Consider the following 27,868-nt stretch of genomic DNA (forward strand, 5'->3'; position numbering starts at 1 on the left):
TACTTCATGTTTGTGAGGATTAAATAAGGTTATGGATGGAATGCCTGGCACATACATAGTAAATACTAAAAAGTATTGTTTTTACCATTATTTATTGCCAAACTTCATTCATGTAATCTATTTAGTAAGTTAAAGATGAAGGACACAAGGAGTCCATTCTGGGGAGACGATGACATAGTTTTTGAATCTCCACAATCCACCTATAAACAATGGCAGAGCAGATAAATAGCTAAACCAAAAACCATGGGCAATATTTACTACAAAGCTAAGTTGTCCCCCCAGACCCCAAACTATAAGCAGGTGGGAACAAACCAGCAACAGTGACAAGCCCTCCATGGCAGTGATTTCTGTACAGAAGGAAACAAAGAAAATAATAACACAGCCTATGATGGACCAGAGCACAGGGGACTTCAAAATAGTGAGCAGACATTGACTGGGAGGCACAGCTGACCAGTCTGAGAATAGCAGATGAAACTGGGAGGGACTTGTCCAGACCCATCTCAGGTGAGTGAAAAGGGCCCTTGGTAAGTTTTGCAGGAGCTGGAGAGTCTGAGACACAAAATCGCTTTAATCAATCCAGCCAGAGCTCCCATCTAGGAAAGATCCCAGGGAGAAACTGTTGGGAATGAAATCAAAACTGAGCAGGAAGGGGGCCCCTCAGACCAAAGAAAGAGGCGGTCCAGATAGAAGTGGGCAAGTGGAAGTGGGCAAGGAAATCCCAGGTAGCAAGCTGCCTTGGGATGTGACATGTCACTTAAACAACAGAAGAGGCAAGTCTGTTAGAAAAGCTACCCTGAGCCACACCATCTTATAAAGGTTCAGGAAAACTAATATTACGTGAAAATGAGCAACAGAAAAGTATCAAAGTCAAATTCCATGTCAAGTTATAAGAGAAAGGAGAATAAAGAGCAGAACAACATTGTACAAGGAAAGCACCTCAGAAAAGACAGTGTGGTGGATTGTTTCATAAATGGCTCCCCAATGAACCAGGCTGCCTGGTATCCATGACTAGTGCAGTTCCCTCCCATGTGGTCCCTGGTCTTCATCATGTGACTTGCTTTGTCCAGTTGGACATCAGGAAATGTGAAGCAAGCAGAGCCTTGATAGGCACGTGGGAGTTGGGTTCTCCTTCTTGAAACCGCTGCCACCATGTGAGCAAGCTCTCTCTAGTCCCCTTGATATGAAAGACCACCCAGAGAGAGGGGCCCATTTATCTCAGCTGTCCTGGCTGACCCAGCAGCTGAATGAGTGACCACAACAAAAACCAGCAGAAGAACCACTCAATCAAGTGGCAGATAAAAAGGAATGAAACTGAGTTATTTGTAGTGAGGTGGATGGACCTAGAGACAGTCATACAGAGTGAAGTAAGTCAGAAAGAGAAGAACAAATACTGTATGCTAACACATATATATGGAATCTAAAAAAAAAATGGTTCTGATGAACCTAGGGGGGCAAGATGGGAATAAAGATGGAGATCTACTAGAGAATGGACTTGCAGATACAGGGAGGGGGAAGGGTAAGCTGGGACAAAGTGAGAGAGTGGCATGGACATATATACACTACCAAAAGTAAAATAGATAGCTAGTGAGAGGCAGCCGCAAAGCACAGGGAGATCAGCTCGGTGCTTTGTGACCACCTAGAGGGGTGGGATAGGGAAGGTGGGAGGGAGCGAGATGCAAGAGGGAAGAGATATGGGGACATATGTATATGTGTGACTGATTCACCTTGTTATAAAGCAGAGGCTGACACACCATTGTAAAGCAATTATACTCCAATAAAGATGTTAAAAAAAAATCAAGTGGCAGAATTGTGATAATACAATTGTTATCGTTCTAAGCCACTAGGTTTTGACATGGTTTGTCATATAACAATTGACAACTAATATAGACATTAAGGATTAATAACTAATATAGACATTTAAAAATTATGCAAGACATGAAAGAACACATAAATTATAATTTAAATACTCAGAAATCTGGCAAAAGAACTCAGGAAAAAAAATAGAAACAAAGGGAAATTATTTCAGAAATAAATACTTCACTAGAAAGTACACAAAGCAAATAAACACAACAGAGAATGCTTTAAAGTAAAGAGAAAGAAAAAAAGTGAGAAAAAATTTAAACATAGGACGAAAGAGATAAGAAAGATTTGAAAATGGCAAATATTGAAGACTGACAGAGAAGACCCAACATTCAGATAATAGGCATCCTTAACAAAGAAAAAGTAAAGGAAAAGAATGTGTACTAAAAAAAATGACATTTCCATGAAAAGTCCTAAAGAAAAACCAACCTGAAACCACATTGCAAGAGCACTGTGTACCTGAGAATATAGATCCAAAATGACCAACACCAAAATTGTATTCTGGCAACACTACTGGACTTTAAGGAAAAAGAAGAAGGGTTTGTTGTTTACTTGTTTGTTTGTTTTTCCCTAAGCTGGAGCCAACCTTTCTGGCTGAGTAGGAGTTCTCTAGAAAACACAGGAGGAGATGGTCTTCCTGGCAGGGGAGACAGCTTAGGTAAGGGCCAAAGGTGTGACAGAGCACGGCACATACTCGGCATGGTTTGGGGTCTGGTGAGGGGATGGGAGGTGGGTGAGATGAAGCAGGAGAGGAATGCTGAGGCCTGCGGGGATCTGGAATACTCACCCATGTAGGGTTTGGTCCCGGCCATGGAGGAAGCCTTTTCTGTGCCTTTCACGACCGTCGCTATGTTGAAGTCTGTGATGTGAACATGTCCTGGAGATAGAGAATCAGAAACCACAGTTAGCAAGAGCTGCAGGCAGCTGGGTTATTTCCTTGTCTGATTTAAAGTTGTGGTCTGCAAAGCGGTGGGTGAGGCAGGAAGAAAATATTAGAACTTTTATTTACATTAGTATTTTAACTGATACTTTAGAAGTGCCTATTTTGGGCAGCATCATTTACAGTAGCCAAGCTATGGAAACAACCTAAGTGTCCATCAGCAGTCAAATGGATCAAGGTGCGGTATGTGTATACAGTGGAATTTATTCAGCCCTGAGAAAGAAGGAAATACTGCCATTTGGGACAATAAGGATGGATCTTGAGGGCATTATGTTAAGTGAGAAGTCAGACAGAGAAGGACAAATACTGCATGGTCTCACTTGTATGTGGAATCTAAAAAAAAAAAGTCAAACTCATAGAAACAGAGAGTAGAAAAGTGGTTGCTAGGGGTTGGGGGAGGGGGAAATAGGGAAAGGCTGGTAAAAGGATACAAACCTTCAGCTCTAAGAAGCATAAGGTTTGAGGATAATGCAAAACATGGTGACTATAGTTGATAACACTGTATTGTATAATTAAGATTTGCTAAGATAGTAGAACTCAAATATGCTCATCCTCCAAAAAACAGATACACATACATATATAAATATGTGAGGTGAAAAAAAAGTCTATTTTATATGCAGGTTTTATAATGTGAATTTTGGTGGTACATGCATATTATTTATAAATAAACAAATATGTTGAAGACATAATGAAATTTTTATGGATTAAAGTTTAGCAGCACTGGTCCAGAGAGTGAAAGCTCCTGATAAATAAATGAGACAGGAGAGTCCAGACTCCCTCTCTCAGGAAAACAGTGGGTTGGGAGAGGGTGCATGGAGAGAGGATTCTCATGCCCTGAAGACACCCTTGTTCTGCTGTCTGTCTGCTCTGGTCAGCGGGGGCCTTAGTACTGTACCTGATGAATTGAGTAGGGAGGGGGCTTGGGGGTTGAGACCACCTTCCATCCAGCCTAAAGTAACGACAGCAGATGGGACGTGGGTGTTGAAGAACCCTGAGAGGGAAGGAAGAGGGACAGAAAAGGAAGGAGACAAGGAGATGTGAGGATAAAGGGGAAAAGAAAGAAAGTGACAGAAAGAGGGTGAGAGGTGAGAAGGAGGAAAATCCAAAATAGTGAGTACTGGCTCTCTGGGGATTTGGAACATAAAATAAAACTAGCTCTGTCCATCAATGGATGAAAGGATAGAGAAGAGGTACAATGGGTGTAGATATACAATGGGATAGTACTCAGCCATAAAAAAGAATGAAATTTTGCCATTTGCAGCAACATGGATGGACTTGGAGGGCATTATGCTAAATGAAGTAAGTCAGACAGAGAAAGACAAAAACGTTATGATATCACTAATATGTGGGACCTAAAAAATACAACAAGCTAGTGAACAAAACAAAAAAGCAGCCGACTCACAGATGTAGAGGATAAACTAGTGGTCACCAGCGGGGAGAGGGAAGAGGTAGGGGATAAAAAAAGGGTTATTATGGGATTATAGGAAATCATGTGTGTGAAACTTTTGAAAACTGTAAAGCACTACAGAATTTTAAAAACACATAAAATAAAACCAGCTCTGAGACGCTTGAATACCTGATATAAATGCAATCACATTTCTTTCTGTTTGTCATCACATCATTTTGTGAAAATGGTTGGATTTTCACCAAATCTGAGAGCTGCGTTTGGGATGGTGGGGCTTAAATACATAGGTGGGTGGCATACACAAAACTGGGACATTGGGAGAGCCTGGAGGGCACCTCCAAGAGATGGACAGACCCCCCCACTAGAGCAGGTGCAAAGAGGCCTGCTGGGAGGTTCATGGGAGAGGCGTGCCTGATGTGATCAGCCACGGTGGACGGAAAAAGCACCAGTGGTGTCACATGCAAATCCCAAATCTCAGGCTCAACAGCCAGCACCGATGTGTGACTAAGCTGCTCTGCCAGGCGCTCTGTCCGGTGCCCCCGGGTGAGATGCAGCAGGAGGTACTCAGTGATGATCTGTAGTGCCCTTCAGCTGCTTGTGGATGAAGCTTAGGTCACCCAGCCAGGCCTTTGCTGGGAACCCTTTCTGGCCGGACACACAGTGTCCCCACCCAGATAGCATCTCTAGAACATATCCAGTCTGCTCCAGCCTCTGGGGCTCGGATGAGCATCCCTCCCATTCAGCCATCCATGGTCCTATCTGCAGAGTAGTTGGGTGGACAGACTCTGAGACAGGCTGCCTTGGTTTAGGTCTCAGCTTTGTTGTGACCAGCTGTGTGACCTTGGGCAAATAATCTCCCTGAGCCTTGGTTTTCTCATCTGTAAAATGCGGATGATGATAACAAAATATCCATCTCAGAGGGCTGTTGGGAGAAGTCAGGGAGTTAATACATATGAAATGGTTAGAGCATACTGACACACATGAAGTAGGGAATTTCGTATAAGCATTTACCCTTAGCAGTACTGCATGCCAAGGCGTGGCTCCAATCCCCTCTCCAGCTAGGGCCAGTCCACTCCTGCATCCTCTATTGCCTCAATTCTAATACTAACAAACAAGTAAATTCACAGTCCTGTTTTCCACTGTGAGGTATGTGAAAGTAGGTGGACGTCTGAGTCATTTCTGCACCCCACACCTGAACAGTTCCAAACACAGTAGCACTGCTGGGAGGGAATTCTGGAATCTTCAAATATAGTTTTTATTTGGTTTTCTTTCATTTCTCCTCCTCTTAAAATTTTTTAATATTTGCATTATGAAAGTAAAGCCAGCTCATTATAATAAATCACAGAATACAAACATGTGTTTGAATCTCTCCTTTCACTGCCATATAACCACCCTGATTCATACAGCTCCTCCATTATTTCTCCCCTCACTTATGCAGACGTATACCCACATACGTTAGGACTTTGGCTTTGTTCTTACAATAAAGAGCTCAATACTCCACGTGTCATTCTAAGACACGTGGAGTATTGAGCTCAATACTCAATAAGCTCAATACTAAGCTCAATACTCCACGTGTCATTCCTTTGCATTTAACCATGTATTGTGGACATATTTCCAAATCAATATATGTAGGTCTACCTATGAGATCCACAGTCCCTACCTCCATTCGAAATCCATTGTTTTGTTTTGTTTTGTTGTTTTTAAATTCATTTAGTGATAAAATCTGACCTGGAAGTCCTCTTCATAGTTTTTTAAATTTATTTTTAAAAATAAATTATTTTATTTTATTTTATTTATTTTTGCTGCGTTGGGTCTTCGTTGCTGTGCGTGGGCTTTCTCTAGTTGTGGCGAGCGGTGGCTTCTCTTGTTGTGGAGCACGGGCTCTAGGCACGTGGGCTTCAGTAGTTGCAGCGGGTAGGCGCAGTAGTTGTGGCACGCGGGATCTAGAGTGCAGGCTCAGTAGTTGTGGCGCATGGGCTTAGTTGCTCCACGGCATGTGGGATCTTCCTGGACGAGGGCTCGAACCTGTGTCCCCTGCATCAGCAGGCAGATTCTTAACAACTGCGCCACCAGGGAAGCCCTTCATAGTTTTATTTATTCTACTTAGGGTGAAAAGTTATGTTTTGCTACAGAAATATTTATATATTTGATTACGAGATGCTCTCCAAGCCTTGCTACATAGTATACAGTACTATGTATATAACATAATATACAGCATATATTTTAAAATATTATTATATGTTATGTTAGACACTATTTTCATATTATTATATATATTATTTAATACAAGTATATATTTAAGTCTGAAAATATCTGAGTTATGAAACCATGTCTGGCTCCAATAATTTCAGATAAGAAATTGTGGACCTGTATTTGCAGAGTATTCCATATATGGTTATACCATATTTTATTCAACAGTTCTCCTATTATGGCACTCAGGTTGTTTCCAGTTTTGTTTGCTTAATTGTTTGTCTTGTTCTTATAAAATATGTAGCAGTAGTATTCTTGAACTTATCTTTACATATTGCTACTTTTATTTTGACTGGATAAATTCCCAGAAGTGGAAGCGTGTAGTTAAAGGGTATGCATTTTATGTTCCCAAAACTTACAATTTATGGTACTATAAACAGAATATGAGTGTGTATTTCTCTGCACTTTTACTAGCACTCACTGTTATCAATAATTTTACTTATTGGCTATTATCAGATGATGAGAAATGTTATTTCAGTGCTGATGCGGCTGCATAGTTTTCATGTGACCAGTATCCCTGCGAACTGCCTATCTAGAATATTGGTCAGTTTTCAGTCAGAGCTCCTTGACTATTCAATACATTTACCCTTTTCTCTGGTCCATCTACTGCAAATATCTTCTTCTAGATTATTGCTTTTTTTTGACTTTATAGTATCTCTTCCATATGAAAGTTTAAAGAATTCAAACAATATATTATTTTTATAGTTTCTGAGTATTATTTTTCTTATAACTTTCCAGTTTCCAGAAACCTATTCTACCCCCAAGATTTTACATATTCCTCAATATTTTCTTATAAGACACATATATATAATTTATATTTTGTATCAATATTTAAATCTCCCAACCATATGGATTATATTTTTCTATATGGTATGATATAGTTTCTGATTTTATTTCTTCCAAAGAGATAGCTATTTGTTTCAACATTTATTGAAAATTTCATCCTTTCCCAGTAACTTGTAATGTGACCTTCATTTTACATCGAGTCACACATATATGTGGATTTGCATATGGATTCTCTCTTCTGTTGTACTGACCTATTGTTTATTGCTGGACCAGAACTATACTCATTTCATTACAATAGATTTGTAGCCCATTGTAAAATTAGATGAGAGTGGTCACCCTCATGATTGTTTCTTTTCCATGTTTTCTTGGAAACATAGAAAAGAATATTTATTCTCAAATGTTTATTTTTGGAGATGAATTAGGAGATACTCCCATTAAGATTTTGATAGGAATTACACTAAGTTATGCATTCATGTGAGAAGTGTGGACATGTAATCCACCCAAGGTCATGCTCTGTCTTTCATTCAGCTTTATTCCTTCAGTGTATGTTTAGTGTTCTCTTAATTTAGACCTTGTAACTCCCTGGATAAATTTATTCCTAGATATTATATAGTTTTGGTCACTATTTTGAATGAAAATATTTTTCTTTTCTTTTTATACCTAGTTGTTTTTAGTACAATAAAAAGCTCTTAAGTTTTGCTTATTTATCTCCTATTTGGCTTCTCTGTTAATCATCTATAGTACAAGATATTATCTCCTAATATCCCATCTCCCCTTCTAGGTAGTAATAGAATTTTTAACTGATTTCATGCTCACCCAGTTAAAGACTATATTTCCCAGACGCCCTTGCAGCTGGCTGTGGTCATGTGACAAGGTTCTGACCAATGGGATATGAACAGAATGATATTTGCAACTTTCAGGATAGTTCCTTAAAGGGAATGAGAATTCCCTCCTTCCCTCCACTACCCCCCAATTCTGTCACCTGTTATGTGGACTTGGGGGGTTATTTTGGGCCACACAGATGAGGAGCAACAAAGTAGAAGCAGCTTGGGTCACAGTAAATGTCAATGGAGGAGAGATTAGACTTTTACCAAAGAGAAAACTACTTCTGTTTCGTTAAAAAATTTTTGTGAGTCTTTGAAAAGCAATTATGTCTCTCTTAAATTTCACAACCCGCTATTAATTTTGATAATTTTTCTAGTGAGCCTTTTGGTGTTTCTAGGCATAGAAGCACATCATCTGCATACAATGATGGTGTCCTTTCCCTGGTTGAAGGGCTTAGAGCACTGTGGTTAAGAACACAGTCTTTGGAGTCAGACTGCTCAAGAACAAACAGCTGTGCTCCTGTGTGGGACATCTGCTGTTTGTGGCCACTCACATCCCCTTATCTCAGCAATTACTCATCCCTGCACATCTGGCTGTGGAATGGGGCATGTGGCTCCAGCTGCAGCCAGCCAGGCTAACCTCACCCTTTGGCTCTAACAGTCGGCTCAGGGTCGGGCATATGAACCAATTGGGGCCAATGAAAACTGGGGAGATGATTTTCTAGGGATTCAGGAAATGAAGAGTTTTCTTTCTTTTTTTTCAGGAGCTACCTAAAGAGATATTCTCTGCCTTTGGCCAGTGTGATGTGGGGATATAACCACCCCCCTGACCCCCCAGGAACTGTAGAAGCCATTGGCTTCCACAAAGAAAGACAAGCTAAAGATGAAGCCTATCCTTGGAGAAGGTAGAGCTGCAAGGGTGGCAGAGAAATGGTGCCAAAGCCTGAGCGAATCCTGCCTGAAGCCACATTCCACTGGGCTTCAGTTATACAAGCTAAAAAAACCCCTTTATTGTTTAGGACTATTTGAGTTGGGCTTCCTGTTCTTTGCCACACACTGCTGGTGTCCTAATTGATGCAGACACTTACCATGAGATTTGGGCAGGTTATTCCACTCTATAAGCCTCTGATTCTTCTAATACTAATAAGTACCTTGTAGGGTAGTTGTAAGCATTAAACAGGGTGGATAGGGACTGAGAATGTGACCTTTGAGCAAAGACCCAAAGAAGAGAGGCAGCAAGCCATTGGACTTCTGGGGGAGGAGTGTGATGGCAGAGGGAATGGGCAGCACAAAGGCCCTGCAAGGGACCAGCGAGGGGGCCAGAGAGAGAAAGTGGGAAAGGGGCTCAGATGGCTTTTACTCCAAGTGAGAGGGTTTTGAGAAAGAGAGATACAATCCAACTCACTTTAGAATCACTTTGGCTTGTGTATGGATTGTAGGGGCAATAGTCAAAGCAGGGAAACTGATAAAGAGGGAGAAAAACAAGGTATCCCCCATCTATTTAAGCTGCTGTCGTTTAGGGTTGCATAACTGGTACATAATTGGTGCTGAAGCGCATTTAATCCTTAAGTACTCTTATCAGGGGGGTATGGCTACCCTGTTTTTTACAGAAGAGTAGCCTGAAGCTCCAGAGACCAGTGACTCATCCACGGTCAGCAGCTGATACGTGGGAAGCTGTTGTCTCCAGCCTCTTCCGGGGCGGGCATTTCCCTCCGCCCCACGCTGCCCCCTTCAGAGCTGAGTCTCACAGCCCAGCCCTTACTTCCTTCCGGCCCTCTGGGGTGGAGGATCTGGGGCAGCTCTGAAGCCGACCAGTCTACAGGGAATTCACGTCCAACAGGAGCGCCAGACAGCAGAATTCCACTTCTGGTTTCTGTACCGCGTGAGTTGATGAGCTGTAACTTCCCGGTGTGTCTCCTTTAACAGTTGAGTCAAGATGTGGGAAAGTGAAAATTAGTGCCATATGAGGTCTCCGAGTTCCTTCTAAGGAGGATGGAAATTTACTACAAAATGTGCAAATATGAACTGACTTTTCAGCTATTTGTTTTCTGTAAATTAAAAACATTCAAAATTCAGGGAGAGAAGGAGCCCAGGATACTGTGTGAGATCTGTTAGTACAAGTTTTAATGAGAGAATCAATAATCAATAATCATCCTCCCAGCCCTGTTTATGAATCCTGAACTCCAGCCCTGCTTCTCTCCTTTCTCTGAACTCATGGAAATTCATCACACCTCCAAGACTCTGACACCATTTGGAATGCTTTTTCCTCCCCTCTGCCTCGCAGATTTCCATTCATTCTTCAAAACCTGGCTGGAGAGTTATATTACTGCTGGATGCACATCTAGCCTTTGCTTGCTTGCTTCCACTAACAGGAGACTCACTACCATGAGGGGTGTGTGTGTCTTAGTTGGCTTGGGCTGCTAAAACAGATTACCACAGACTGAGTGGTGTAAACAGCAAGCATTTATTCTTCACAGTCCTGGAAGCCGGAAGTCCAAGATCAGGGTGCCAGCATGGTAGGGTTCTTGGTGAAGGTCTTCTTCCTAGTTTACATGACAGCTTTCTTGCTGTATCCTCACATGGTGGAGAGAGAGAGAGCTCTGGTCCCTTCATCCCCTTATAGGGCGCAAATCCCATCATGGGGGCTCCAACCCTATGACTTCTTCCAAACCCAATTACTTCCTAAAGGCCTCAACTCCAAGTACCATCACACTGGGGGTTAAGGCTTCAACATGAATTTTGGTGGAGACACATTTAATCCATGGCAGACTGACTAGTTTAGGCTTCTCCTCTGGGCCCCGACCTGTACCTCCACAGTCCCCTCCATTGTCACTCCCATGCTAGCATTCACCATGTTGTATCTGTCACTTTGTCCATCTCCTTGAGGCCAGGAATCCTCCCTCATTCATTTCTATGTCCCCAGTACCTTAGCACTGGCCTGACCTGGAAAATGTACTTATCAAGTGTTTGTTGACTGGCTGATCGACTGACCAAACAAAAGACTGAATGAAGGAAATGTGGTAGGCAATCCTATCACCTTTCTTCATTCTTTACTTCTTAAGGCTATCATGGTATTTACAGGAGTTGACAACACTCCATTTCAATTTTTGACTTTTAAAACTGTAGCAACGTCACTTTTTCAGCTGGACCTCAGCTGATGGGACTCAGCCACCCTCTCCACGGTTTTTGTAATCACTGGTGCCAGTGTCAGGATTGGCACCACGAGGACCTGTAACTTGGGCTATTTTCCGAGTACAAAAATACTTGACATCCATGTGACTTGGAAAAATTCTCACTCATTTCTTCATTCACTTAGCAATCATTTAATGAGCACCTCCTACTTGTGCATATGGGTGGCAGGGGCTTGGAACTGCAGACACTAAGGATGTGCCAGTTACCTGTGTCATGGAACTGGGGGATGGGATGATGGAGATTACACGGGGCTAAAGTCCCATCCACAGTCCCCTCATTGCGGTATAACTGGCAATGCAGAGAATCTTCTCAGTATTACCAGTAACAGGGACTCCTACTTCAAAGACTGATTCCTGCATCTTCCCTGTATATTCCAGGAGAAAACATCCAAAGCCTTCCTGAATTTTGCTGACTTTTCATCTGTTTCGTCTGCAGCTACATTGCACAAGTGTCTATTCCTGCTCCACCATGCCACCCCCCTTCCCTTCTCCCCTCTCAGCCCCTGTAATGAAATAACCCCAAACCCGCGTGGGTATTTACCAAATGAGTGAGGGCAGTGCAGTGCTCTCACTGGGACCGACAAGGCCACAATCCAGGAAAAGATGGGGTCTGCTTGGGAGGGGATAGTCAACCGAACGTCAGGCTTTGTTTACTGCAGAGTGAGTTCTCTCTAGATCTATCCTCAGGAAGCCAAGATTGGATTCGTGGCTGTGAATTCCTGGGAGTGAGTGCTAAGGTAGTGCCCACCAGAGGGCACTAGATTGGGAGTTAGGCTGACAGGGGGTCCATATGTAAGAGATGATCTCCTCCCACATTATTTTCTGCCTTGTTTCCCTGGAATTTGGAGTAAAGCCTCATGGGAACATCTATCCCCACCTTAGCTGGTTTACAGGGTCTACATCATGCCTAAGCCAGAGGTCACAGTGGTGCTGCTGAAAAGACACAGCTGGATGCCCAAGAGGATGAGAACCTTGCTGTAGACTCAACTGCCCTGCCCATGACAGGCTCACATGCTCACTGCTAATAATATCTATACCTCCAAGATGTCAGTGTGATGCTACCCTGGCTGTGATACTTCCCTCAGGATCACACATCCTGGGCACTGTTTCCTGTTGCCTTCATGGAGATGACAGTGAATGTACTGCAGGACAGTGGCAGAAAGAGAGAGGGGGTGAGGAGAGGGAAAAGGAAGGAAGGAAGGAAGAAGAAAAGAAAGAAAGAAAGAAACCAAATCAAATTCCAAGGCACCAGCTTATCCAGTCTTCATTTGGCTTTACCTCAACCAAAGATTGACTCTGTTTCAGGGCACACCTTTGCCTGACGTAGAATGAATGACCCTCTGATTTTCTTCTGTTCTATTTGATTTGACCTCCTCCCCTATCTTGGACATGGGATGGGAAAGAAGGACTTTCAAAACAATCTGTGTGGGACTTCCCTGGTTGTCCAGTGTCCCCCTTCCAATGCAGGGGATGCTGGTTCGACCCCTGGTCAGGGAACTAAGATCCTACAGGCTGCAGGGCAACTAAGCCCGTGTGCGCCTCAACTACTGAACTCGCGGGCCTCAACTAGAGAGCCCGTGTGCTGCAAACCACAGGGCCCACGTGCTCTGGACCCCGCGCACCACAGCTACAGAGCCCACACACCCTGGAGCCTGTGCACCACAACTAGAGAAGAGAAAACCCGCATGCCACAACCAGAGAGAAGCCCGCGCACCACAATGAAGATCCTGCGTGCCGCAACTAAGACCGACGCAGCCAAAACTAAATAAAATAAGTAAATAATAAATAAATAAATCTTCAAAAAACCAAAAAAATCTGTGTGCTCCCTGCTCCCCCTGTGCGGGGGTGAACAAGCAATAGCAGGGTACAAGAAATGCAACACGTGTGGGATTTCTTGAGCTCCTAGGCTGAGATTCGGGGGAACTCCCACCCAAGACGAGTTTCAACGCCTTCCCCCGGGATATATTGTGATCTCGTAAAACCCGCCCAGCCTTCACACCCTATTTTATATGATGCTGCTTGGAAACCGTCTCCCCCAAGGCTTTTGAGAGGGCTCAACAGTTCTGAGTTTCTTTCCCCTTTTCTCTACTTCTGGTGGCTTTTAAGGTTAAGTCACGAGATTTTGGGTTAATTAGTTACTGCAGCATAGCCATGGCTCCCTGATCAATCATTTCCCTTCCACGTCTCTGTGTTGGCATGTAATTTTATGCAATCATACTAATCACAGTGAATTAGGTTGACAGGGAGGTTTTTATAAACTTTCTCAGCCATGATCTGCTCTTTGCAATGACTGAGAGGCACGGGGTTAGAGACTATATTTTGATACCTAGCATCCTTTTCCACTCCATTCTTTCCTGCCTCCTGTATTATAAGGACCAGAAAGAGAGAAAAACCACATGTCCTGACCCTCTTGCAGCTAGGGTTCTGGACAAGATTGAGCTTCTGCCTTTCAAATGCACTCAGGCAAGGTTTGGAAGCAGAAAGGAAGCAGAAGGAGAATGCCATTTGAAGTCTGGAGTTACACGGTCTCAAGTCAAAGAAGTATGCGTGTCTCCAAACCAGAGCTGGCAGACAGACATGACACACACCCTTCCCTGTCACCTTCAGAGGGAGCACAGCCCTGCGGACACCTTGACCTCGGGTTCCTAGTCTCCAGGACTGAGAGACAATACATCTCTGCTGTTTATTGCCTCTCAATCTGTGGGACTTTGTTCCAGCACCCCTAGGAAACTAATACAGGGGGCTATTTATTGGGGGTCCTCAGAGATTCCTGCTCTGGGTCTTCAGGACTTTAAGACATCACACTGTGCTAGACACTTCCATTCCCAGCAGTCTTCAGAAAGAATCTCATTACCAACCTCCCAAGGACTCCAGGCTAGCTTTAAGCCACATTCCTAAGCTCTATCCTTAAACTCGTCTAGAATAATGACACGCACTGTTGGCCCCTCTGACTTAGCAGAAACACCTCTGCCCACCCCCCCAATTTGCCTGGGTGGCTTTTCCCACTTCCATCTCAGCTGCTCCAATCCCTGCATCTGAGGCTTCAGAATCAACACGCGCCTGATTTGTTAATTTCCTGGAGTCTCGTGAGGGGGATGTCACAGCACATACAGTGTTTTGACAAGTGATAAGGGGGTGTTGCTGCTGGCCACTGCCGTTTTGGGGAACACTTGCCGACAAATATGTCAGCAACAGATGGAGAGGAAATTCTTTGAAATAAGTCCAGTGAATGAGTGCTCTGAAATAGAGCCTGTTAATAGAAAATTAGAAGTGAAGTCCGCAGATTAGGAGACAATTGCCATTGAAAAGATAGTTTGTTATTCACAGTTCCTAAGAGGACGGGTCACATCACACCATGTGGGTCCCCCCAGGGAAGTACTAGCGTTAGTCATGAGACAGAGGGAGAAGGGAGGAAATGTGGCCAAGAGCCTTTCTGGTGGTTTCTGTGGGAAGGAACAGGCAAGGCAGGGCAAGCAGGCTTAGGACTGGCTAGGCTGAATGATTTCAGGGGTTCTGGGGCACAGGAGCTGTCCCTGGCTGTCTGGATCCTGGCACTGGGGTGTTTAGGGATACAATGAGGAAACAGATTCATTCTGCTGGCATGGCTGCTGTGTCACCTGTTACTAAACATCCAGGTGAGGTTTCTGATCCCCAAGCGCCCATCCCGAGGTCCCTGAGAAAAGAATGAGTTCTACGCCTCACAGCCTGCTGTCCTCTGGCCAGTGGAGCTTTCTCCTTTGCCCTCTGGAATGCTCTGCTCCCAAATGCTCTGGTGCCCACACTCTGGAGGGAGGATCCAGAAAGCCCTCCCTCCCCCTCCCCCTCCCCCTCCCCCAGCTTCACTGCCCTTCTGCTCCAGCACAGCCTCACCCCTGCCCGTTCCAGCACTGACCCTGCTGGGTCAGAATCACCTGTTTACTTTTCTGTCCCTCCCTCAGCCCTGGCTACACCTTAAAGCTACCACCTGGTAGCTTTAACCCCACGTTCACCCCCACACACACCCCGCCCAGCAATTTCTCCTGCGAGATGAGTCAAGTGAGTGCCTCTGCGGGTGGGACCTTGGCATCGGCACCTTTTACGGTTCCTGGGTGACGTGCAGCCGTGGCTGAGAAGCGCCACCCTAGACCACGATGTCCTCGGCCACAGGGGGTCTGTGTCCTTGGGTCGCCTGTCACAACACCTGGCTTATGGCAGGTCTGCAAAAGTGAAGGAATTACTTTCTTGCATACAGAAGAGGACAGAGCTACAGTTGTCCCTCAGTATCTGCAGGGGATTGGTTCCAGGACCCCCACTGATACCCAAATCTTTGGATGCTCAAGTCCCACGTATAAAATGGTGTACAATTTACATATAACCTGGGCACACCCTTCCATATACTTTTGTTTTTTTTACTTATCAATACCTCGTACAATGTAAATGCTATGTAAATAGTTGTAAGTACAATGCGTATGTTATGTAAATAGTTGTCAGCTAGCAGCAAATTCAAGTTTTGCTTTTTGGAACTTTCCGGAGTTGTTTTCCTGAATGTTTGCCATCTGAGGTTGGTTCAATTCGAGAATGTGAAACCTCAGATAAGAAAGCTGACAGTATATGGTCAGTACATTTTGACCAAGGGTCCTCAGTAGACACTCAGGGCAAAACGCAGGCACTGCCCTTCTGTCTCTGACTCCCGGCTCTTTGCTCATTTGGGGGAAAGTCAAGCTCCCACGTGTTAAAGACCAGCCCCCCACCTGCCCATCTGCTGGATGACTGCATTAATCTCCGCAGTTCCTCCTCCTCCGTATCCTTCCTTTCGCCATGTCATTTGGCAGTGCTCAACCCGGACCCGGTTGGGTCTTGTGAGTTGCTTTGCCCACTGGGATGGCAGCAAATGTGATGCCGGTGGTGGCTTAAGTGACTGGGCTTTCCCTGCCTCTGTTTCTGCTATGGCCACGCGAGGTCACACAGGGCTGGCCTGCCAGAAGGTGAGCCATGAGGAGCTGGGCCGAGTTGCCCAGTCAATGAGCCAAGGTCACGGTGTACCAGCTGGCAGCCAGGCGACCCCCAGACATGGGAGTGAGCACAGCCAATGTCACCGTAGCTGCCTGGCTGACCCTGCAGGACCTCAGTCTTAGGAGCAAGCCCTGTCTACAAGAGCGTAACCCCACAGGCCTGTGAGCTAACTGGATGCTTCTTGTTTATGCCATTAAATTCATGTGGTTATTCATCACCCAGCATTATTGTACCAACAGAAAATGAATGCAATCCCTTCCTCTTCCCTCTACAGTTTTAAATTCCCCATTTCCTAGAGCACTTTGCCCTCAGCCCTAAAGCACTCTCAACTCTTCCTCTCACACTGTGCTATGATGCTGCATCCTCCTTCAACTTCATTTTACCTCCAGGTACGGTCTCCCTCTGCTTTTGCTGCTAGCCAAGAGACCCCAAATCTCAGAGTAGAATTAGCGCCCATTCTAGGAGATAAGACCAGCCTGCAAGATCAGGAAGCAGAGCAGACACCGGGGGAGCAGAGACGCTTCTGTGAGAGCCTTGGATTTTGTATAACCAGCAGATCTTGAACATTTTGAATAAAATATGAATGCATTTATTTAATTATGCTTATGACTCACTGTAAACACAGCAACCAACTTGTTCTCTGAGAAAACACTTAATGAGATCAATCAGCAAACTCTTTAAATAGAAATAGTTATCTGTTTTGTAAGCTGTTTTTTTTTTTAAAATGCATTTAACAACAGGGTAAGGAGATCTAATGTACAGCATGGTGACAGTAGTTAATAATACTGTGGTGTGTGGTTGAAATTTGCTAAGAGGGTAGATCTTAAATGTTCTCACCACTCACACAATAAGAACGGAACCTTAAGAGGTGCTGGATACGTTCATTACCTTGTGTTGTTAATTTCACAATGTATATGTGTATTAAATCATCATGTTGTACACCTTTAAAAAATCACATTGTACAACCTAAACATATACAGTTTTTATTTGCCAATCACACCTCAATAAAGCTGGAGGGGGAAAAAAGGCAACAATGACTAAGTAAGAAAAAAAGAAAGAAAAGCTGATGAGCATCTATCTCCTGTCATAAATCAGGGGAAGGAAAAACAGCCACAGTCTCCTCTCTTGTCCTTCTCTCCTAGGGGAGAAGATTTGTGTTTTTTGAGAATCCTCTGCTCCTGATTTTCCTTCTGCACTGCCCAAAAAGGCACTCACTGGATGCTAAAGCTGATGGAGGGGAGGGCATCAGCCATTCACATCTTAGTACGAAATAGTGTTCAGTGCTCTGTCTCGACAGCAAGCTTGATGAAAAAGGAGCTTAGAGAAGAGACAGGAGGGTTCGAATCCTTGGGGAGTGTGTGGGATGCTGCAAAGCCAGAGGGCAGGGTCAGGACACTGTGTAAGGCATGCGGGAGGTGGGGAAGGATGGGGAGATCTGGGAGGAAAGTGGGAAAGGGCTGAGGCGGAGAGGTGAGGACGAGCACAGAAGGGGAGGTAGGAAGGGATGGACGGAGATCCAGGAGCCCAGGAACGAGGGAACCCGGAGAAGGCTGTGTGAGCTCTGACCCGAGGCTGTAGCATCGGGCAGGAACTACGGCGTCAGGCAGGTCCTGGTTAACCCTACAGGTTTGCTGAGTCTCATTTCATCCTAGAGGAACAGCTGAATTATTCCTACTGCTTGGCGTTCCTGCCTTGATTTTGCTTCTGGAAAGCTGCCCAGGGCCTGAAAGGTCTTTGTCCAAAAGTCTCTCTCAAGTCTCTAGGCTGGAGCCGTGAGGATCCCAGCCAGAACCCTGCCCTCCACACCCCTGGTTTCCAGGACAGCCCTGCCAGGGGTCCTGCGTCACCCAGCCTGTGCCTCTTCTCCTTCCACCTCACCTGCTTCTGTGATCTGAGCAGAGAAGGGACAGGAGAGGCTGAGAGCTATAAGCTAATACAAGCCCTCCCGAGCACCTTTATGTCCTGGTGCTGGGACAGTGGCTCATCCTCCCCATCTTGTCTTAGACCTCTGCCACCCTGCAAGGCGGTATTACTTGTTTTGCAACTTGCCTGAAGACACACAGCTAGTTGGGGGACCAGCTGAGACCCAGGTCTGGGGTTCCTGCCTTTTAGATACAAACTGGGGACCTTGATTTGCAGCCTCAGCTCTGCTCCGTTTCCCCCTGGCAACCTAAGGTCATCCTTGACCTTCCATTCGGGAGCACAGGGATTTCACCTCTCTGCCCCAAAGCACTTGGGCTGGTTTCAGCCTCTGGCAGGAGACTGGAGCCCAGATGGTCCCATCCACCACTCCCACTCTGTCTCCCAGTACCAAGGGGCTTATACAACGAGGCAGGATTCCCTGAGACACACTGGTGACACACACAAGTCCTAGAGGGGCTTCGGGCTGGAGACACAGCCTCAGCCTGCGGGAGGGAGTGGGGGAGGTAGGTCAGAGGAGCCATGTAGATGAGGCGGCAGACTCGTCCCTGAAAGATTCGGCAGCACAGCAGAAAAATCCCCGTCTGCTCACTCCAGCCCACAGCCCCGAAAGCCCTCGGGAGATGAGTTTCTGAAGCAACATCGGGGAATTTAGTCTCCAAGACTGCCATGATGGTTGGCTGCAAAGCTGCCTTTGGCGTGGACTGCAGTAGACTGTCAGTCATTGCTGGGCTGTGCCCTGGACTTGTCCTGACTTGACTGGGCACCACATCCCTGGGACTGACTCAGAACACAGAGGCCCAGGCTCTCTAAACAGGACTGGGTCTGGCCTCTGATGCTTACCAAATCCCCCAGGGGATTCCGATAAGACCAGAGTTGGAGAGCCGCTGACATGGAGCCTTCTCCATGGACCTGCAGTGTCAGCCTCAACTGGGAGCTGTTATAAATGCAGAATCCCAGGTCCACCTCACTCCACTGAATCAGTTTAAGAAGATGCGCACACTCCGTACACACATAAAAGCTTGAGAAGCCTGGATGAGGGAAGGCTTAGAGGATTACTGATTACTGATTTCTAGCTTGCCAAGCACACCCTATCGCATTTGATCCCCATGACAATCTGGAAGGTGGGTATCATTTCCCCCATTTTACTGAAGATGACATTGAGGTTTAGAGAGGTGAGTGACATTTCTGAAGCCCCGGGTTCACAGGTCGGAGAGCAGGGCTGGGAGGCTCAGAGCTTTCCAACCTTGTATCCCATTCCCATTTCTGCTCTGTTGTCCTCACACCAGGACGTGAATGGTGATGTCTTTAGATATGAAACCATCAAATACATTGGACTTAACTCACCGCAGCAGGACACAGACCAGAAATTTACACAGCTGTTCATTCACCAGGATTGAAACAAAAGAAGGCTTTCTAGTCAACCCTAAAATCCAACTCACCAGGACCAGGACCAAATTCCCAGAGCCTCAAAGTTCCCACTGAAATAGTCTCTAGAAAGCGTTCATAACAGGCTTACCGTGTTCATCCAGCAGTATGTTGTCTGGCTTGATGTCTCTGTAAGAGAAAACAAAGAAGCTGAAAATGTGATTTCTGGAGCCTACGGAGGAGCACGTGACAAACACGACAACTGGGGATAGATGCCTGACAACACCTAGAGTGCTTGTCTCCTCCCCGGCATGAGGGCTCAGACAGGGAGCAGAAGAGTGATTGTTATGATAGTGGAGCCCCGTGTTCTCGCTTCCTTCCCTTTTCTTTTCCTGGAACTGCAAGTGGATTATTGTGTGAATATTTTTCTCCTCAATATTCTTAATGATTTTTTGCCTCTTGAGGCCCAGGAATGACTGCTCACTGAGCACAGGGTCTCTACTGGTGAGTATAGACACTTACCCTTCCTGATGGAATTTAGCCCTCCCACCTTGCTAGGTACTAAACCTCCCAGGTGTAATGGTCTCTGCTCTATAGACCTGGGAACTGAGGCTCTGGGAGGTTCAGTAACTTGTCCTCGTCATCCTCGTCCACAGCCTATGCCAGTTTTTGTACAATCTCAGAAGATTTGACATTTATTATAAAGAAGTGAATGGGGCTTGAATTTCTAAAATCTGTGATTTTTACATGGAGCTCTGGAAAGTGTATGCACGTTCATGATGACTAAATCAGGGTTGAAGATGTCAATTCAGTTTCTTAAAAGATCACACCCAGCAATCAGCTGGTTTTTGTATAGTCTGTGAGCTAAGAAGGGCTTTTATACTTTTAAAAGATTGTAAAAAACAAAACAAGACACACACACACACATGCACAAAGCAAAAATGAAAAGAAATGTACAACACAGACTGATGTGACCCTCAAAGCCTAAAATATTTATTATCTGGTCCTTCAGAAGTTTGCTGATCCCTTTTGCACACAGCGGGCCATGTGCAGCGAAATCTCAGCTGGGGAGTTTCTGGAAAATTCTGCTCTATGTCATCATTATAGCAAAGGGCTCCCAACTCCAAGCTGTGCATTTCAAAGGCAGGGGTTTTGCTTTCTTCACTTCTGCACCCCTAGCATGGCGTCTGTCACCAGCAGACACAGTCAAAGAAAAACCAGGACAGTAGTTAAAGCAGTAAAGACAGATTTTATTCAGTTGCAATCACCAAAGGGGAAAAGAACTGGGCTCAATTCTGAACACAAGAGGGACAAGTGGGGATTTGTAGCCGAGGAGCAGGTGGGGATCGGCGGATGGAAAGTTACTAAGAGGAGACATCAGAGGTGAGAGGGGTTCAGGATTCCTGCTGATGGCAGGCCAGGGGGATCAAACCCCCCGGGGGATGAGCAACCTGATCAGAAGATGATCAGGTCGGGAGGATGGGGGATTCTGGCTAAACCAACTTAGCAGGTCCTTGCTAAGACCGGACGATGCAGAGACAACGCAGAAGTACAAAAGACAAGGTTGGGTTTCAGAAGAACTCATCAGAAGACCCTGAGTGGAGTTTTAGGGGGAAAAGAACCTTTGTCAACACACAGGAAACACGGAAGAATGAATGTGAGAGAAACACAGCCTTGGAGAAACTCAGTGGACAGCTTCAGCTCTGATTTACCCATCATTAACATGCATACACTTTCCAAAGCTTTGTATTAAAGCCATGGGTTTTAGAAATGCAAGCCCCACTCACTCATTTAGAGTAAATGTCAAATCTTTTGAGACTAATGACAGCTTTCTTCGAAATAAAAAGCAATTGCCCCTGAGTTTATCAAATAGCAATTCTACCTGAAAACACACCATGGTTATTTGTAACAATATGAGGTAATGCCTACGGCTTTGGGGGAGAAAGATACACTCATACCATAGCTTTAAATTTTCATTTGCATTGTGACTTGTGAATACTGATGAGCATTAAGCCAATGGAACCCCAGCTGCCAAGTTCACAGCCACAGGTCCCTGGTGAACAGAGATTGGTCGTTAGGGCAGTTCCCAGGGGGAGGATGAACTAGAGAGCTCACACAATTAAAACAAAAGACGGAAGACCTGGAGTCAAGTGTTTGTGGCTCAAATCAGCAAACACTTGGCCCCTGTCTAGGGCCTCTCCCAGGAGGGTTTCTCCAGAAAAGGTGAGAGAAGGGAAAATAAATACTTGTCAAGAATGAAAACACAGCAGCAAATATTCAAGAGCATTTCTTTCCTGTTGCGGAGCACAGGCTCCGGGCGCGCAGGCTCAGCGGCCATGGCTCACAGGCCCAGCCACTCCGCGGCATGTGGGATCCTCCCGGACCGGGGCACGAACCCGCGTCCCCTGCATCAGCAGGTGGACTCTCAACCACTGCGCCACCAGGGAAGCCCAAGAGCATCCTTTCTTTAAGGTGTCACTAGAACTGCGATGACCTTGTTTGGGGTGTGCGGATTTCAGAGGAGCTGGCTGTGGACCAAGACCATGAGCCCCAAAGGCCTGCAAGGTCCTTGGCTTGAGCTGCCGCCTCCGCTGATGCTGAAATTGCCCTGTTTTGGGGTTTTCTGCCCACCCCGCTCCTTTTCTTCCTCCTTCATCCCTCACTCCCTCCTCTGACTTCTTCCTTTTCCTTCCAGGGCATTCCTGGGATAGCCCTCAAATGCTTCCTCCTGGCAGGTCTGGGCAGAGAGCTGGGGACACAGTCCCTCCCCTCTGGAAGCTCAGAATCAGTGGGAGAGGGAGACACGCAGGTGGGGTGGCACAGAAGCCACGGTGCAGGGAGACTGCTCTGGAGCCTGGGGGAGATGGAACTGGGGCAGCTGGAGAGGGAACGGCCGGCCAGGAAATCACACGGACCAGTGGGGACCAGGGTGTCAGAGCCAAGAAAAGATGGGGCAGTGGTGGCCGACCTAAGGAGAGGTGACCTTGTGTAGTAGGGTGAAGAGTGTCCCCCCAGAATTCACGTCTACTTAGGACCCCAGAAAGTGATATTATTTTGAAACAGGGCTTTTGCAGGTTCAAGGAAAGATGAAATCATCCTGGGTTTGGGGGGGGTCCTAATGCCTGCCATCTTAGAAAAGAGATGGAGGTTTGGACACAGACACAAAGCAGAGAAGAGGCCATGTCAAGACAGGGGCAGAGACCACAAGCCAAGGAGAACCAGGACCCCCAGAAGCTGGAAGAGGAAGGAAAGGACTCTCCCCCGGAGCCTCTGGAGAAGGCTGACCCCACTGGCACCTTAATTTCAGTCCTGGCCAGAACCGTGAGGTCACGAATTTGCGTTTTTTTTAAGCCACCAATTCTGTGATAATTTGCTGTAGCAGCCCACAGGAGGCTACACATCTGGCAGAGAAGAAAGAGAGCTAATGAAGGAGGTGGGTACATGTCAAGTGGCAGCCGGCTTCCCCCACTGACCACGGTGTGACCTTGGATAGGCCCACCATCCATCAGAGCCCACATTCTGAAAGGCCTCCATTCATGGTCTCTCATATCATGAGGACGAAACAGGGGCACAGATATCAGTGGCTTGGTAAACTAGACCCCATGGCTCCAAGGAAAGAGGGTGTCCTGCCCAGGCGAATCCTGCTTGGGAGCAGACTGTCTGACACCCCGGCGCCTCTCCTGCTATTGGGGTGACCTCCCTGTGCCTCGGCTTCTTAAATGTCTGACACATGCCTCTGTGTCAGCTCTTAGCACGGAGGGGAGTCAATGGTCCTCAAGCATCTTGGGGGCATCCCTTCCATGGTCACTGGGGCTGCAACAGTGAACAAGGCAGACCCAGCAAATGGAACTCGCTTCTAGGAGGCTGACAGGGGTGAATAAGTGACACGACCCCAAGTTGAGACAAGTGCTCTGAAGAGAATAAATCAGGGTCTAGAAAAGAGACCTGCTTTTGGTAGGTGGCCAGGGAAGGACTTTCAGAAGACGTGACGTTAGGTTGACATGTGAATGACAAGAAACAGTCAGTTAGACACTACCTGGGAGCAAGCTCTCATCTTGCAGATGAGTCCACGGAAAGCTGGGAGGTTGAATGGTTTAACCTGTGACATCTGTCCAGCCTAGGGAACAGGACAAAGGTGGTGGGGTCATTCCCATGATTACAGGCTATCAGACTGAGTCCTGGCGGCCTGGAGTGGGAGTGGCCACATGGCAGGGACCTGCGGGCACCTCTAGGAGCTGAGCGCCAGCAAGGAAACAGGGGGACTTCATTCCTGTAGCCACAAGGGACTGAATTCTGCCAACAACCAGGAGAGCCTGGGAAAGATCCAGAAAGATCCAGAAAGGAGTGCAGCCCAGTGGACACCGGGGTCGAAGCTTTGTGACACCCTGAGCAGAAGAGCCAGCTAAGCTGTGGCCAGACTCCTGACCTGTGGAAACTCTGAGAAAATAACATAGATACAAGTTTGTGTTTGTTTTAAGCCGCTCATTTAGTGGAAATCTGTTCCGCAGCGACAGAAAACTGTTATGATAGCTGTATGGTCTTGGGCAACGTACTCTGAGCCACACTCTCCTCATCTGGAAAATGGGAATGACGGTCCCTATCTGACAGTTGCTGGGCGTATACACGGAGGTGCTATCACACAAGGCTTAGCAGGGCTCCCAGTGCGTAAGAAGTGCTGAAATAAATAACGATGAGGGTCCTATCTCTGCTCTTTAAAAGGAGCTAGGGAGCCCTCAGGGGTGGATTCTTGAACTTTTAGCAAAGTGAATTAGATCTCTTTCAGAGGAGACTCACCAGGCAGACTCCTGAAAAGCGTCACGTAGGAGACGGGAGCCTGATTCATTCGGGATTTAATAAGAATAACATTTTATGGGCAAAGCATCTTATCAGAGCCTCTAGGTTAGTGGGTTCCAGGACCATTTCCTCTGGTTCCACTTTTCACATTGATCATATCTCAGCCCAAGCACGTCATCCTGCTGAAAATGGGCCTGTGTGTTCAGAAAGGGCATTAGAAGCATTGCGAGGACGGGCAAGTCTGCGACAATGTTTTCCGAGGACAGGCCCATAATTTCAGAGCTGGGCAAAATGATACTTTGATAGAAAGTGTGCATGCGAGGCTATAAAACCTGGTTCTGCTTTTGAATTATCCCCTGATCCCCAAATAAAACAAAGCATAAAATGTCAGTTGGGCTATTTAAAAAAAAAAAGAGGGAGGGGGCTTCCCTGGTGGCGCAGTGGTTGAGAGTCCACCTGCCGATGCAGGGGTCGTGGGTTCGTGCCCCGGTCCGGGAAGATCGCACATGCCGTGGAGCGGGCTGTGCCCGTGAGCCATAGCCGCTGAGCCTGCGCGTCCGGAGCCTGTGCTCCGCAGCGGGAGAGGCCACAACAGTGAGAGGCCCGCGTACCGCAAAAATAAATAAATAAAGCACAGAAATGGCTCTGATCCAGACTGCAAAAATGGGCCGTGGGGCCATTTCTGCACATGTGCCTTTGCTGGGGGTCTCTGAGTGTTATATGTCCATGATCTTATGCAGCAATAAAGACAAATAAAAACCTGGTGGATAAAGAGTCGCATCTGTGAAATGAAATTCTGTGGGTATTTTACCCCTAGAGAAAGAAGATGCTGTTGGCATCACAGAAGTGATGCGGGAGGAGGTGGACACACAGCGGTCCCATTCCAGTCCCGACTTTGCTGGCCCTGAGGTCCTGGCACAATGCCCAGGGCGAGCCTCAGTTTCCTCAGCTGTAAACTGGAAAACAACACATACTCCACGTGCTTACGGTGAGGATTTGTTTGTTTTAGTCGTTCTTTTTGCCCATTGTTAAAGCACCTAAACCTACATCCTATCTAGTACAGGAGCTTATCTTTATCGTGTTCTGAAATGCAAATTCGATAGTTTCAGTCGTGTCATCCAGAAACTTCTGTAGTTCCTCACTGCTGTCCAAGGAGTTACATGTAAGGCATTACAGGCAGGACTGGGGACAGGAGGAAGGATGGCCAGCTCTGATGCTGGAGAAGACTGGTCGTGCCGGAGTGGTGGGTTAGAGGTTGGTGGGTAGAGGGAGATGGGTTTAGACAGGTGGGTTGAGGCCACTTATGAGGGGCTTTATTTGATTATGGAGCCAACTTCAGGTTGTTAGACTTAGGAGGCAATACCTGGGATTTTCCTCCAGGCTGGCTGGGTACTAGATGATTCCGTTTGATGTAGGTGGGGTTTTATGAGAGCAGCCAGCCAAGGGCCAGGCCTGTAGGATGCACGCCTGTTGTTAGTAACAGAAGGAGCAAAGACATTTCAGTCTTGGGGATGAGCTACCAGAACGGGCACTGGGGAGGGAGGCTGGATGCAGTGACAGAGCCAGGGTTGAATGGGTGGGATTCACCTTGGCCGTGGACCTCTGTGGCCAGCTGGCACCCATCCAGCAGCAAGCCGATGGGGGGCAGGAGGCTGATGAACTTGGTTCTCACGTTTTGGAATCTCTCACCACATTGGTGTGGACTGTCCGTCCAGAAACTGGGTACCGATTCTGAAACCGCATATTGTTGCTACTGGTTAGGTTTCACTTCTTTCTCCTGTCTCTCTCCTGCCTCCTGTGGAGGGCAGGGACCATGTACGGCCCCCAGCCCCCAACACGATGCCTCCACATTACCAGAAGTCCTGATACGACTCACAGCTGCACTTCCTGCACCACGTGGGCAGGTCACGTGGGTTTCACAAGGAGTGGGTTTCACAAGGAGTGTGGCTTCTCTGAATCAGGGGCTGTGGCATCACCTTCTGTGTCACCCCGCTCAATTCTGACACAGCTCTAGAGGCAGGTATCACTCACTACTCCTATTTTATTGATGAAGAAAGAAGTATATACAGAGGGTCAAAGGTCACACGTCAGCAGACAAGACCCATTCTCAACTTGCCTCTAGATCAATGTTCTCTACCTGGGGGAAATACTCAAGAAAAAAATGAATCTCATAATTCCAGGAGCATGGCTATAATACCTATGATATTTGGTCAGCAAAATTATGTTACTTGGATTTCAGGATATGTTCCTTTATTACAACACCCACATACAAGGTTGTATTTCTTTTTTAATATGACCCGAATGGCTTTACAAAACATACATCCGTCCCTTCTTACACAAATTCCCTTAATTGCCCTCTGGTACCCACAGTGCTGGTGGCCGGTGTCTGGGATTCCATATTCTAACATAATCTCAAAAATAAAAAGTGAATGCTGAGATGTGGCTGTCAACTTTGAAAACCATCAAGGGCATCAAAGCAGACTAGCAACCACTACCACTCTACTTGTACAAAAAGAGGGAAAGAGGAGCCCGGAAGAGTCATGAGGACACAATTTCAGAATAAGGCACAGCTGTCACAGGCCTCAGGCCCATTCCTGGAAAAGTGTTTATTATTTTTAAAAATTTATTGTATTGAAGTATAGTTGATTTACAATGTTGTGTTAATTTCTGCTGTACATGCAGATAGGGATGACCATGTGAGGACACAGGGAGAAGGTGGTGGTCTACAAGAAGAGAGGCCTCAGAAGAAACCCTGTTAACACACTGACTTTGAACTTCCTGCCCCCAGAATTATAAGCAAATAAACTTCTGTTGTTTAAGCTACCGAGTCTGTGGTACTTTGTATGCAGCCCAGGAAAACTAACACAGGTAGGTAATATTATTATCCTCATTTTACTGGACAACAAGACTGCAGCTGAGAGCAGTTAAACATTTTCTCCAGGTCATAGAGTTCATGGTAGAGCCTGGATGTACCAGTCAGAGACCCAGGTCTTGATTTAAAGGTATGGAAACAATTTTTTAAATGCACACACAGCCTGGTGAGTCAGTTCTTTCTTACATCTGGCTTAAAACCTCTTGTTGCAACTCAAATCACTTTCCTCTCCCTTTATCCTTTGGGAGAGAAAGGCATCTTGTCAAGCCATGCTCGGGGTTTGTTGGTTTTTCTTTCATCCTGCAAAGAACAAGCGTCGGCATGGTTGACATTGATTCATTACATTCAAACGGCTATGCCACTCCACGGGGCCTGGGTGTAAATTGCATTCAGCTAATTGCCAAGTATACCTCATGGAGAATTCAAGAGTTTCAGGATTTACAAACAGGTTCAGGGATGCACTGGGCTCAATTAATTCCTTCATGGATGGGTGAGGCCAACAACACGCTGCCCTAGACACCATGAGGGCGTCGCCTTCCCAGGCAGGTCAGGAAGGGTCCGTGAAGCCCATGCAGACCCACCTAGCCCAGATTTATTTCTTTCTAGTTGCTCTAGGAACACTAAATTACAAAGGTCTGTCCATGAGTCAGTCTGTGAATTCCTCAA

General features: G+C 46.2%; 1 protein-coding gene and 1 long non-coding RNA gene across 2 annotated transcripts in view; one reads left to right on the top strand and one right to left on the bottom strand.

The window, feature by feature from the left end:
* The window catches only part of STK32B (serine/threonine kinase 32B), a 340,079-nt gene that overhangs the window by 50,409 nt on the left and 261,802 nt on the right, over positions 1–27,868 (bottom strand). The window contains exons 5-6 of the mRNA XM_067735498.1: positions 19,688–19,725; positions 2,648–2,737 (exon numbers count right to left, since the gene is read on the bottom strand). Of these exons, the coding sequence (XP_067591599.1) occupies positions 2,648–2,737; positions 19,688–19,725 (128 nt within the window). The remainder of the gene's footprint in view (positions 1–2,647; positions 2,738–19,687; positions 19,726–27,868) is intronic.
* LOC137223544 (uncharacterized) lies at positions 9,787–27,351 on the top strand. Its single transcript, XR_010942911.1, has 3 exons — positions 9,787–9,947; positions 25,148–25,318; positions 27,013–27,351. It is a non-coding gene; the product is annotated as an uncharacterized lncRNA (long non-coding RNA).

This window comes from Pseudorca crassidens, chromosome 4 (assembly GCF_039906515.1).
Source record: "Pseudorca crassidens isolate mPseCra1 chromosome 4, mPseCra1.hap1, whole genome shotgun sequence".
Classification (NCBI taxonomy): Eukaryota; Metazoa; Chordata; class Mammalia; order Artiodactyla; family Delphinidae; genus Pseudorca; species Pseudorca crassidens.